This window comes from Chaetomium tenue (genome assembly GCF_020726465.1).
Source record: "Chaetomium tenue strain MPI-SDFR-AT-0079 chromosome Unknown F5144scaffold_7, whole genome shotgun sequence".
In the NCBI taxonomy this organism is placed as follows: domain Eukaryota; kingdom Fungi; phylum Ascomycota; class Sordariomycetes; order Sordariales; family Chaetomiaceae; genus Chaetomium; species Chaetomium tenue.
This window is the reverse complement of record NW_027117335.1, coordinates 823,208-835,229: the sequence shown is the minus strand read 5'-3', so window position 1 is coordinate 835,229 and position 12,022 is coordinate 823,208. Positions and strand designations below refer to the sequence as shown.

At 57.9% G+C, this 12,022-nt stretch overlaps 3 protein-coding genes across 3 annotated transcripts; 2 read left to right on the top strand and 1 right to left on the bottom strand.

Moving 5' to 3' along the window:
- Nucleotides 1–2,485: 2,485 nt before the first annotated feature.
- Nucleotides 2,486–5,512, top strand: F5144DRAFT_385356 (hint-domain-containing protein). Its single transcript, XM_066784660.1, has 3 exons — nucleotides 2,486–3,141; nucleotides 3,192–3,554; nucleotides 3,605–5,512. Exons 1-3 carry the CDS (start codon nucleotides 2,728–2,730, stop codon nucleotides 5,174–5,176), a joined length of 2,349 nt encoding a protein of 782 aa, XP_066638746.1. The 5' UTR covers nucleotides 2,486–2,727; the 3' UTR covers nucleotides 5,177–5,512.
- A 633-nt stretch (nucleotides 5,513–6,145) lies between these two features.
- On the top strand, nucleotides 6,146–7,494 carry F5144DRAFT_585679 (60S ribosomal protein eL13). The gene is made up of 6 exons (XM_066789709.1): nucleotides 6,146–6,240; nucleotides 6,331–6,364; nucleotides 6,435–6,481; nucleotides 6,549–6,646; nucleotides 6,709–6,769; nucleotides 6,827–7,494. Exons 1-6 carry the CDS (start codon nucleotides 6,238–6,240, stop codon nucleotides 7,223–7,225), a joined length of 642 nt encoding a protein of 213 aa, XP_066638745.1. The 5' UTR covers nucleotides 6,146–6,237; the 3' UTR covers nucleotides 7,226–7,494.
- A 64-nt stretch (nucleotides 7,495–7,558) lies between these two features.
- Nucleotides 7,559–11,907, bottom strand: F5144DRAFT_596235 (uncharacterized protein; the record flags this gene model as incomplete). The annotated part of the gene is made up of 8 exons (XM_066790777.1): nucleotides 7,559–8,869; nucleotides 8,960–9,216; nucleotides 9,456–9,587; nucleotides 9,645–9,779; nucleotides 9,844–10,001; nucleotides 10,065–10,141; nucleotides 10,545–10,865; nucleotides 10,921–11,907. 8 exons carry the CDS (start codon nucleotides 11,905–11,907, stop codon nucleotides 7,559–7,561), a joined length of 3,378 nt encoding a protein of 1,125 aa, XP_066638744.1.
- Between the last annotated feature and the right edge of the window lie 115 nt (nucleotides 11,908–12,022).

The following is a 12,022-nucleotide window of genomic DNA, read 5'->3' as shown; positions in this document are numbered from 1 at the left end:
AATTTTCTAGAGCGGCAAGGATGGGAGAAGATGCATCAGGAGTAGCTTGAGGCGGTGGTAAACGGCAAGACTGGAAACTACCAGATGAGGTTGAATGACCATGAACGGCATAGGCTCGTGTAACTGGGAGTTAAAATAAGGTGTTGCACCAATGAACCAACCTGGTCAAGTAACGCAGGGCACCAAATATGCAAGGCAAAGTGCTTTGTATTGAGCTATGAATGGCGGCATATTTAACGCCCCCAACATGCCAATCGACTAATTCCCATCTCCATTCCAGACCAGTCCTCGGGGTATCAACCTGTCCGAAACGGAACTGTCCGTCGTACGCTAAATCCAATGACGCCCATCCTAGAACTCCGGCAAAAAATCGCAAAGAAAGCCACCCGTAAAAGAGTCTTGTTGGCCGATGAGCTGCGAGACTCGGAATCCGAGCGCGCAGGCTCAGATGATGCGGCTGAAGTCGAGCCTCACCCCCGTTCCGAAGAGCTCATGGGTGAAAATGTGGTGTTGTACATGGTTGGTACTTGCTCGACGCAAATGAACCGATCGAGGCGGGTTGGTTCGGTAACTGGCGTCATCCTCGTGGGGATGATGACAATGCCATCGACTGCCGCCGCGAAGCGGCTCGCCAATAAAAAAAGGGAAAACGGCATGAGGTCGAGATGGGGCTCGGCGGTTTAGATTTAGATGCAGTCGGTGCATTGGCTATGCTGGCAGTGGGCGCAAGAGGTGCTGATGACGAGCATAGACCCGCACTTGCAGCAGCGAGGTTGGTAGGCAGACATGGTGTGATAGATGGTTGTTGGTGGATGTGTGTTTGGTTTGGGGTTGATGCCAATCAAGGTCGATATTGTGTTTGTTTGGAATTTCTGGCAAGCTTGATGCGATGTTGCAGAAGGGAGGCGGAAGTTTGATGGCTTGATCGAGTGGTGTGAAGGAGGGGAAGAGAGAGAGGGGGGGGATCTAGCAGATAATATATACCTTTGCAGCTCGCAGCTGGGGGGAGGGGAGAGTGGCAAAGTTTTTGACCCTGTCACAATGGTGGTGGAAGGGTCCCGGGAGCCTCAGTCCTTTGTCTCATCTGGGAACGAATGAGAGAGCTCGACTGTGGGATGGCGCCCCGGGGTACGGCAAAAGTCGGAACCATTTGCAAGGCACACCAGCTTACTGGCTGCCGGGCACACGCCCAAGACGCCCCAGCACAACTCCAGCGCCGCGGGATGTGTTTTAGAGAGGGAAATGTGGCTCGAGGATTTGGGGGTGGCCGGCTGAGAAGGTGCAAGTGTGGTCGGTTGTGCTGCGCCTGCCTCCCTGAGCTCAGGGATCATCGTAGCATCCCCACGGCCTATCATGCACCCCGGATTGGCCGGACTGACAAGCTGCTTCCAATGGGAGGAAGCCATGAGGTTTAAACATTTGCTAAGTGGTATTCTGTGGGGGGAATGGCGGTACTCTCCGTTGCCAATTTCGATGACATCAGTGGGGGTTCAGTACCCTGGCGTCCCTGCCTACACACCTCGAGCGTGGTGGGTGCCGGGTGCCACCTGTCCATTTCGAGATCCTCATCACACTGCCATCGAAGTAAACAGAAAGAATAATTGGGACAGTAGAAAACAGCATACGAATTGAACACTAAGGCCCTGATCTAGGAACTTGGAGATCGACGGGATTGACAGTTGTTGAGCTTCGTGGCCCGTTTTGGAACAGGCGGGTGTGCATGCCCAAGTCCAGGTTTCCACTGCCTCAAGGCCGAGCCTTCTTCGCACATTTGCTTTCAAAATGATCACCTCTGATAGGCGGCGTCACTCATACCACACTGGCTTTCGTATCACATGCGTGTTACGAACGTCGTCCGATTTTGGGGTTGCTCACGTGCCAGGAGATGACGTCGCTCGCGGACCTTGTCGTAAAGCACCCCAAAAACTGACCCGGAAGGCCCCGAAGAGAGACCTGGACCCGTCATAATTTGGAAAAGCGGGGGCTGTTCCTGTGGCAGACTTGAACATCAAACACGCACACAAAGACAAAAACTGGATCCACCCACAAGCCCCACCTGATCTTGTCCGGCCAGTCACAGCCACACAGGCTCCTTCTACAAACTTGAGCACAAAAGACAAGAAGCCGGAATGGAAGGAATCAACAAACAATCTGGAAGCACAAAATTCATTGAGATGGAAAGTGCGCTGCGGTGAATGACCGAAAAGGGCCCCAAGGACGGCTTTGCTGCCTCCTGAGCCCATCCTTTCCTGGAGTGCCTGGCTGCCTCTTTCGGCAGTGGGCCAAGGCGCTTCTTGGGATTTGCGGTCACTGGCCGGATCGGATGTCAGACCGGCGAGACGGCTTTCCGGCGTTCTCAATTGAGCACCGTGGCCCGGCAGTGTGAGTCGTCGGGGAGCGGTGGGGTCACTAGACCGCGCTGCCGCCTTGCGGAGAGCCACACAGTCAATGTCCGAACCAAATGGCGGCTGAGTTGCCTAGTTGTCGCAGAGAATGCCTAAAAGGCTGCCTTGGGCTTGGGCGGAATCGGCATCGAATCAACATCGAAGCCCCTGACCCCTCGTTGCATGTTGATTTCGATGTCGAAGATGCATAAAGGTGGTTTCCTTCCCATGCACCGCGGCCGAGTCTAGCTCTTCTCCTCTTCATCTCGGCCTTGAATCGCCAACAACAGTACTCGAGCCAACCTTCCTGTTGTCGTGAAAAGAGAATTGGCAGATCGACGCTATGGTTCTCACCAAGATAGTCGGCGGTTGCCCAAGCCACGAAGCCGGTAATGCTGCGATGGCGAACGGTTTGACGCTCGCCGTCGGGCCAAAGAAACCGAGCAACTCGCTCCAGCTCCAACTGCACCCTTTCTCGTCAGAGCATGAGACAGGCGGCTTGATTGTCAAGATCCAGCCGCCGAGGGAGCCGGAGGACACCGACCTTCACCATGTTCCTTGCGACCTTGTGTTGTCCATCGACATCTCCGGCAGTATGGCAGATGAGGCCCCTGCGCCTTCAAAGCCCGGAGAGGAGGCGGGCGAGGATACTGGCCTGAGGGTTATTGACCTCGTCAAACACGCGGCTCGAACTATCGTGGCGACGTTGGATTCCAGAGATCGCCTGGGAATTGTGACATTTACAACCCAATCTAAGGTGAGGAACTATTCGCGTGTGTGCAGCGACACCCTGCTAAATAAAACAAGGTACTCCAACCCCTCATGTCCATGACGGACGAGAACAAAGCCAAGACCCTTAAGAATATCGAGGATATGGAACCGTTAAGCTCCACGAACATGTGGCACGGCATCCGCGATGGTCTCGGCTTGTTCTCCGAGGTCGAAGGCGGCTCAACCGGCAGGGTACCCGCCCTGCTTGTCCTCACAGACGGCATGCCGAATCACATGTGCCCCCCGAAGGGATATGTTCCGATGCTGCGGAGCATGGAGCCACTGCCGGCCACCATTCACACTTTTGGCTTCGGCTATGAACTTAGGTCGGGGCTGCTGAAGTCGATTGCTGAGGTCGGCGGCGGCAACTACTCCTTCATTCCGGACGCTGGCATGCTTGTGAGTCCAGGAGCTCAAATATTCCACTTTCGTAAAACTAACAAACGCAGGGTACTGTCTTTATCCATGCTGTTGCTCATCTCCAGTCGACATTTGCCAACAACGCCAAGCTGCGCCTCACATATCCGAGCTATCTCAAACTCGAGGAGATGACAGGGGAAGCCGTCGGCAGGCAAGAGCCGGTTGAGCTGGAAGGCGACGTCCCGGAGCCCATGACCTCGTTGACCATTCCCATCGACAACATCCAGTATGGCCAATCTCGTGACATCTGCCTCCACTATGGCAACCCGGCAGCAGCTATTCGAAAGGAGGCCGGAGCTAATCCGCCTCCCGCCATCACGGCCGTTCTCGAGTACCAGCACTTCAGCCCGACTGTACACCAAGCCGTCGCCCACCAAAGCCCTTTCGCTTCTACCCCATCACTTGACCCCGGCGAGATCGCCCACCACCTCTCCCGGGCCGCTCTCATCGCCTTTCTCGCCACCCTCTCCCCCCTCAACGTCCAACACGAGCACGAGCCCCGCGGGCGCCCACCCACCGAGAGCGCCGAACTCCTCCAATCCCTCGTCGCCTCCCTCCCAGCCACCTCCCCGAAATTCACCACCACCCCAGGCGGCCACGCCGGCTGCCGCTCCCTCCTCACCGACATCTGCGGCGCCCCGGTCCCCACCACCAACCCGTCCTCCTGGACAGGCCAAGTCGCGCTAGCCCTCCTCGACCCGACCTTCTACCACCGCTGGGGGCGGCACTACCTGGCCTCCCTCGCGGGCGCCCACGCCCGGCAGGCGTGCAACTCGTTCAAGGACGCGGGGCCCCTGCAGTACGGCGTCGACAGCCCCCTCTTCCAGCGCTGCCGCGACCGCCTCGACAAGGCCTTCGACAGCCTGCCGCCCCCCGTGCCGCCGCCCGTCCGGCGTAGCGGGCCTGGTGGGAGGAATCAGAAGAAGACGTATACCGCGCCGGTGTCGATGGCGCGGTATAATCATGTGGGCAATGGGTGTTTTGCGGGGTGCTCGCCTGTGTTGTTGGCGGGCGGGAAAGGGGTGGCCAGGATTAATCGGTTAAGGGCGGGGATGGAGGTGGTTACGCCGCGTGGACCGCGGAAGGTGGCGGCTGTGTTGAGGATGCCGGTCAGGAGGGCGGAGATGTGTCTGGTTGCTGCTGCTGCGGGGCCGTCTGGGAAGGGGAGGAGCCGCCTGCTGGTCACGCCGTGGCATCCTGTGGAGCTGCTCCAGGGTGGTAAGTGGGTGTTTCCGAGGGATCATGCGACGAGGTCGGTCCGGTACACGGGGGCCGTGTACTCGGTGTTGCTGGAGCGGGATGAGGATGCTGATGCGCATGCTATCTTGGTTGGGGGCGTGTGGGGGGTTACGATGGGCCATGGTTTGGCGACGCAGGTGTTGGGCAGGCGGTATGATGTGAGGGTGCACGAGTTTTATGGGGTGTATGATGCGGTTAGTAAGGCGCTGGCGAGACTGCCTCAGAGAGCGGGCGGGGTGGCTATGGGAGCGGGCTTGACGAGAGACCCTGTGACTGGGAAGGTCAATGGGTTCAGCGCGGTCAAGGCGGAGGAGGTGAAGGCGCTGGGTATGCGACAGCGGGGGCGCGGCGTCTTTGCCTGAGCGCCTGGTGATGTTGGCTGAGAACTCAGTTTCGGGGCTGTTGCGTTCAGACTACGGAGAGTTGGTCACCCAGGCCCAGTTCATGGCCATGCAATATAGTATCCGACAAGTCCGCCTCAAGGTTTAATTTAAGAGCAAACACCCACAAAGTGACAGCGATCGTTTTGTTAAAATCTCATATATCCCTCGCTGCAAGGCTCACAACTTTAACCCATCTCATGCCTTGCTTTCACAGCCGGTTGTTAGCTTGTCCTGCTCCTAAGTGCGGGACAGTGTCCTATTGACAATGTTGAGCAAGCCTACGCAGTAAGCTAAGTTAGAGTGATACATTACGGTGGTCATGTGCAAAACAAACGTCTCATTTCGACGTAGGGTAAGTCAATGGTGGAAAAGCAGCGGCGGCTTTGGAACGACTTCTCTGAGAGAACCGAAAATGGGTTGAAAGAGTGGGGCGTCAGCAAATGCCATATTTTTCGAGTCTGAAGGTATGGATGGTTCGGAATACAGATTCCTGAGATCCTTCCCGTCAAATGATACCGACTATGCTTGTTTAATACCAACCCAGTTTGAAAGGCAGACGAGCATATGTGCGCCTCTTACTATCTAGGTTGGCATCAAGCCGCGCGCCGGGGACCTGTCAGGACACGCTCGAACACTGCTTGAATGAGTATTCAAAGGATTGCGTCCTTTTTAATTGCTATATCAAAATAACGGAAGAGGAATTGATCATCCCAAACACCGAGACTCTGGACTCTGTTGCGAGAAATCGAGCAATTGAACGCATGGTGAAGGCCCAAAGCTTCAATTGCAGTGCGCAGAGGGCAGCCGGCAACAGCTGCAAGCAGCTGAAGCCCCGCCTTGACTGCGACTCGGATTGTGGCTGCCCCACCATGGCTGATTTTGGCGAATTGGACCCACACACCGCCCTCATAGGGTTTCCAAGCCCTGCCAAAATTTTGGCGAGCTTCCCCAAGCGAGCGACCTCCAAATTGCAACTGCTTCACGACCGGTGATTTATTCGACAACTAGAGGGACCGAGGGCTTGATCCACAACCGGCACAATGGTGAGTACTATACTTCTCGAGCGATGGCAGATGCGATTGCGTATCATCTTCACGTTTGCGACGCTTTACTGATGCATTTCCGGCACACAGGCGATCAAGCACAACCAGACGATTCCCAACACCCGTGAGCACGACCCGACGGCGACGAGGAGTATTTTTTGCGGGGGACGAGGACGCTGACGCGAAATTATCAGACTTCCGCAAGCAGTGGCAGCGGCGTGTGCGGTGCCACTTCGACCAGGTTCGTGATATTGGGAGGCGCACGACAACCGAGATAGACCACAATTCTGACCTGTGATGGAAAATAGCCCGGCAAGAAGGTCACCCGCCGTTTGGCGCGCCGCTCCAAGGCCGCCGCGGTCGCTCCCCGCCCGGTTGACAAGCTCCGCCCGGTCGTCCGATGCCCGTTAGTTTACCCCCGAACAACCCGATCATGAAGGACACTCCGAATCTAATTGCGATCCACAGCACCATCAAGTACAACCGCCGGACACGCCTCGGCCGTGGCTTCACGCTGGCTGAGATCAAGGTACGAAGACATGGTTTTGCGAACGGCATCCAGGGCGGGACTCTAACATCAAAATAGGCTGCCGGCATCCCCAAGCACTATGCCCGCACCATCGGTATCTCGGTCGATGCGCGCCGCCAGAACCTCTCGGAGGAGGGCCTTGCCATCAACGTTGAGCGCCTGAAGGAGTACAAGGCCCGCCTCATCGTCTTCCCCCGCAAGTCCAACAAGCCCAAGAAGGCCGATACCCCCAAGGACCAGCAGACCGCCGAGACCACACAGCACATCCGCGCCTCGTTCGGCGTCGAGCAGCCGATCGCCGCCGGCATCTCCGAGATCTCCAAGGGCGACCTGCCCCAGAACGTCGAGGGCGGTGCCTACAGGGCCCTCCGGAACGCGAGGTCGACCGCCCGCCTGCAGGGTGTCCGCGAGAAGCGGGCGAAGGACAAGGCCGAGGAGGAGAAGGCCAAGAAATAGAGGGTTTTCCCACGGGTCGGTGGCGACGGGTAGGACGGTTCCCGGTGTTCGTTTGGCTGGTCTGGTCTGGTCTCGCTTTCTGCTTTTCCTGATAATCCCGGGCGAGGAACATGGATTCCCTCTGCTATGGCCGTGTAGTTTCGGGGACTTGCGTCAGGACAGGGTTCAGAAAGTTTACACGCATCATAGGGATTTGCTAGAGCATCGCAAATGAATGGACAGGAAAAAGCATGACTGATGGCCAAGTAAGCCGTGTCTGGTGTTGGGGTCTAATTGACTTGTTTATGCTATGACGTTTCGATGAGCTGCGCTATCTTTGTGGGATCTTTGTGCTTAATTATCACGGTCTCGGTCCTGAGCCACCAACTCGGCACCCTTGTTGAGGACTGCCTCCAGGGGCCTCCTCAGAGACGACAGCTCCTCGGGAAAGTGCCTCAGCAGTTCCGCAACCAGCACCATTCCGTTCTCCCGATCCATCTTGGCCACCTGCGCCGGCTGCTGCGTCTGCCCGGGGACACTCAAACCACCACCAATTTGCTGAGGTTCCAGCGACAGCTTCTCCACCGTCACTCCCCCGTCCTCTTCTTTCTTCTCGCCCCCATCCCCACCCTCAACCACCTCCCCCACAACCCCCGAAACAGCCGTCAACGCAGCCACCAACCCCTCCACCTCAACCCCCTCCGACCCGGCGGTAATCGTCTCACCCAGCGCCCGCCACGCCCCCTCCCTATCCTTGTCCCTGCCCTGACCGGACGACGGGTGGAGCACCTCCAACGCGGCGCGCGCGCCTTGCTCTCCCGCGCGGCTCATCAGCGCTAGCACAAAGATGGTCTCGGAGCGTAGGGCGGGGAAGCGGGTGTTGGTGAGGAGGAGGCGGAGGGAGGGGGTTGTGGTGGTGGGGGCGTGGGCGGTGTGGAAGTGTGTGAGGGTTGTTGGGTTGGTGTTGCTGTCAGTGTTGGCGAGGGTGGGGGTGGGCTGGGTTGAGGGTGGGGTGGGGGATTCGGTGGATGTTTGAGTTGCGGGGGGCAGCCAGGTCCAGGATGGGTCGAGCAGGTCGGTGGTGGGCAGGGAGTGTAGCGCGCGGCTGACGAGGCTGGCTGCGCGGGCGGCTTCGATCTTGATGGGTTCTTCGTCGGCCGAGGAGGCGGTTGCGACGAGGAGGGCGAGGTTGCTGGGGGGGTTATTATTGTCGCTGTTGCTGCCTGCGGCGTTGCTGATTGGGGTAGGTGTGCAGATGTGGCGGATGTTGGCGGGGCAGTTTGCTAACAGCAGACGAGTGAGGGAGACGGCGGTGAATTGGAGCTGGGGCTGTGTGCGGGTTGATGTCCAGAGGAGCGGGAGGAGGCCGTGGACGGGCTCGAGAAGGGCGGCGCCTAGTGTTGGTTTGTTGGCCTGCGGAATTGCGAGGTTTTTGAGAAAATGGAGGGCTGCGTGGGTGAGTTGGAGGGGTGGTGCCGGGGATTTGATGTCCTGAGGTTGGAGAGTCGGAGGGATGGCACGGGAAAGGATGTCAATCAGAGGTTGTTGGACACGCCGGAGAAGCGCGGTGCTGGACTCGTCAGAGCGGCTGAGGTTTCCGAGGGCGAGGCATGCCGCTGTTTGCAGGTTAGGGAGGTTTGGTGATGCCAACCATTCCACCAGCGTCTGTACAGTTTTACTATCCAGAGGATAGGCGGCCCGGAAGTCAGGAATATCGGAGATGTCGGCAAAGATAGTGAGAAAAGCCCCTTCAACCTGCTTAAGCTGGCTCGCGGTATCGGGATCCGGATCTGTTGTATCGAAGCGGGTATACAACTGATGGAACGCCAATTGCAAGAGTTCGATGCCTCCGTTCTTCACAAATACTGGCTGGAAGTCGCCGAACGTCAGGTAGGCCAAGGCTGGTGCGCAGATCTCCATGAAGGTGTCAAGGTCGGCATCGTATTTCTCACTGGTTGCTAGGCCGAGAAGGAGGGCGGGCGTGTTCGGGTTGGCAACCTTGGGTTCGGTGTCTAGTTACTCTTAGCCAAGTGATGTTCCCAGTACGTTGTGTAATTGTCCTACCTTGGTTGCTGAGCAATTCCAAGATGGTCATGATATGGCTGAGAGAGTTCAGACATGATGACAACCGGTCGCCAGAGATGAGGCTAACGAGCACTTTGCTCAAACCAGCCTCTGACGCCTTCTCTTGCGCGGGTTCTACCATCCAGTCAGCTCTGTGCATAAATGTGCTAGTCAAGTAATAACTGACTGTAGTCTACGCATATGTTTAGAGCTGCAGCTATCGCGAATGGGAGAAACCCATTTTCCTTCGGGTCTTCGATAATGTGCATGACGAAACTGCGGAGTGCCCCGGATCTAACAACCCGGGCCCGGTTCTCATCTATGATCTATCAGCTCTGTTGTCAACTAGCTTCGTGATCTGGTATTGGCTTCTCACCGCAGTCTGCACAGGCATTACCAACCAGGCGGAGAGCCTGTTTGTTCAGGGGTTGCTGTGGCACCTCCGTGACAGGCACGAGAGAGAGGACAAGTTCCAAATGTCCAGACTCCCCAAGAAGTGGCCTCCAAGACGCTGGAAGTTAGGAACTGGATTTTAGCCTTACAATGGCCATTTTAATCCATGCCATCAAACTCACCATCTCTTGCTCTGTCGGCAAGTTTCTCAACGACAACAGCTAGGTCGTCTCCCCCTTTCTTCTGAAGCTCCGCAAGTTCCTCCTTCAACTGAGTGGAACGGTCATCTCCGCCGTTCTCCCGGCCGCTAAGGACCTCCGAGACTCTATCCAGTGACGAACTCATTGGAGATTTGGTAGCAATTAATTAGCCGTTGTGATTCTGTTATGTATTAGTAGTACACACCCCCTTTCTTCTTTCGGGTGGGCTGTGGTTTGTTGTCCGGCGGGTGTTTAGTGGGCCGAAGATGTTGTTGTCACACTAATGGTCTTCCCAAGTTATCGAATCAAATTCGATGATAGCTGTTTGTTGAAGAGGGGTGAGACTTGGAAGCTGATGGATGCACTTGATTCGCATGTGGTTCAGGCACCCCACTTGGGCATCCCGTTTGGACGTCCATCCAACCCTCGAGCGGTAATCCAGTATCCACAGTTAACCCTGACCCGAGCCTGAGCGAACCTCACATGAAGCCATCTTGAGCTGGGCATCCCGCCAACTGTTACGAGAAAACCCAGCACACCTCCGGGGCAAAGAAACCGAGAGACACAGTGACGCCAGGCCCGTCCACAAGCGCATGGTATTGTCTACATTATAAATGATACACGGGATGCACACAGCCGCAGCCATGACATGTACAGGGCCATCACCAACCGCTCTCCTAGACCCTTCCCTCAATCCATTTCTTTTCGACCGGGGGACCGTAGTCGCCCGTGCCAAGGACAGGCAAGTCGTGCTTCTCTAGCTCCTTGACAATGAGCTTCCAGCGACCCACCATCTGCTCCTTGTCGATGGGCGTGACTCTCCTGGGGTAGACACGGACGTTGGGCAGGTCCTTGAAGACGGCCTTGGTCTCGATCAGCTCGGCGAGCTTCTTGGGTTTCTCTGGCGCGACGAGCTGCTGCAGGAGGCCCTCGATGGTGTGGGTCATGACCAGCTTGCCGTCGGGGATGCGGTGTCCCGTCAATTGCAGAATCCGCTTTGCAGCCTGTGATGTTGTGTGAGTAACGTAAACATGCGAAATGGCGGGTGATGAGTCTCACATAGAACTTGACCACCGGGTCCCTCAACTCAGCCTTCTTCCACTCGTTGTTCCAGGTCCCTAGGAAGGTCTTGGCTACCTTGGGAGTGAGTTGCGGCGCGGGCGCTGGTCCCTTCGCTTCAACTTCTGGCACCGCGGCCTCTGCAGCCTCCGCAGCCTCCGCGGCCTCACCCTCCACCTGCCCCATCATCCTCTCCATCCTCTGCTGCTGCTCCAGCATCTGCTGCGGCTCCCTCGCCAAAATCACCGCCGACTTCAGCACCGACCACACCCTCGCCCAGTCCGCCTTATCCTTCAGCGTGGCCGCCCCATCCGCACCCGCCACCACCTCCGCCCGCACAATCTTCCCCAGCCGATCCGTACCCCCCGCATGCGCAAACAGCCGATCCACCGCCTTCCTCTTCTCGGCCCCCGCAAACCGCGCCACCACCAGCGCCTCCACAATCGCCCGCTTGGCCAGCACCTCGAGCACGGCCGGGTCGGAGACGCGCCCGTGGGCGGGGCCGCCGAAGGGCGTCACCACCGACTGCACGAACTGCGCCGCGCCGCCGGCGCCGCCCCAGTGCGCCGGCTCGTCCCACCACCCGCCGATGCCGCCCACCTCCTCGAGCCCGTCGGCTGTTTCTGCCGGTCGGTAGGCCGGGTCGGTGACGTCGGCGGCTGCGGGGGCGGTGGTGATCAGGCGGGGGTAGACCAGTTGGGTTTGGGGGGGCGCGGGTGCGGTCGTCGTCGGGGGGTAGGCTGCCTCGTAGGGTTCGTAGGTTTCGGTGGTGGCTGGGGTTTGGGGTTCGTTTTGGGGCTGGGAGGAGCGGAGGGGGGTCGTGGAGAGGTAGCGCCGGGTTTGTGGGTTGCGTGCCCTCGAGGTTAGGGAGAGAGTCGAGGTCGAGGCGGGGGTTGCTGCTGCGGGTGTGCGAAGAGCACCGGCTGGTGTTGACGACGGGACAATGCCCGTCGGAAGGGCCGCCCGTAACCTTGGTACACGACGCATGTTTGTATGTGAACAGGACAACTCAATTGCCGGCTTGTTGAGGTTGGCGTGCTCTCGTGCCGCGGGCCGCAAGCAAGTGAGCTCCCGCCAAAATTTCTGGACAGAGGGTTGCCGG

Bases quoted from the DNA above. Each gene is read 5' to 3' on its own strand.
- F5144DRAFT_385356 (XM_066784660.1), top strand. From the start codon at position 2,728: ATGGTTCTCACCAAGATAGTCGGCGGTTGCCCAAGCCACGAAGCCGGT. The intron at 3,142-3,191 runs GTGAGGAACTAT...AAATAAAACAAG, and splicing joins CATTTACAACCCAATCTAAG to GTACTCCAACCCCTCATGTC. The intron at 3,555-3,604 runs GTGAGTCCAGGA...TAACAAACGCAG, and splicing joins TTCCGGACGCTGGCATGCTT to GGTACTGTCTTTATCCATGC.
- F5144DRAFT_585679 (XM_066789709.1), top strand. The intron at 6,482-6,548 runs GTTCGTGATATT...GATGGAAAATAG, and splicing joins TGCGGTGCCACTTCGACCAG to CCCGGCAAGAAGGTCACCCG. The intron at 6,770-6,826 runs GTACGAAGACAT...ACATCAAAATAG, and splicing joins TCACGCTGGCTGAGATCAAG to GCTGCCGGCATCCCCAAGCA.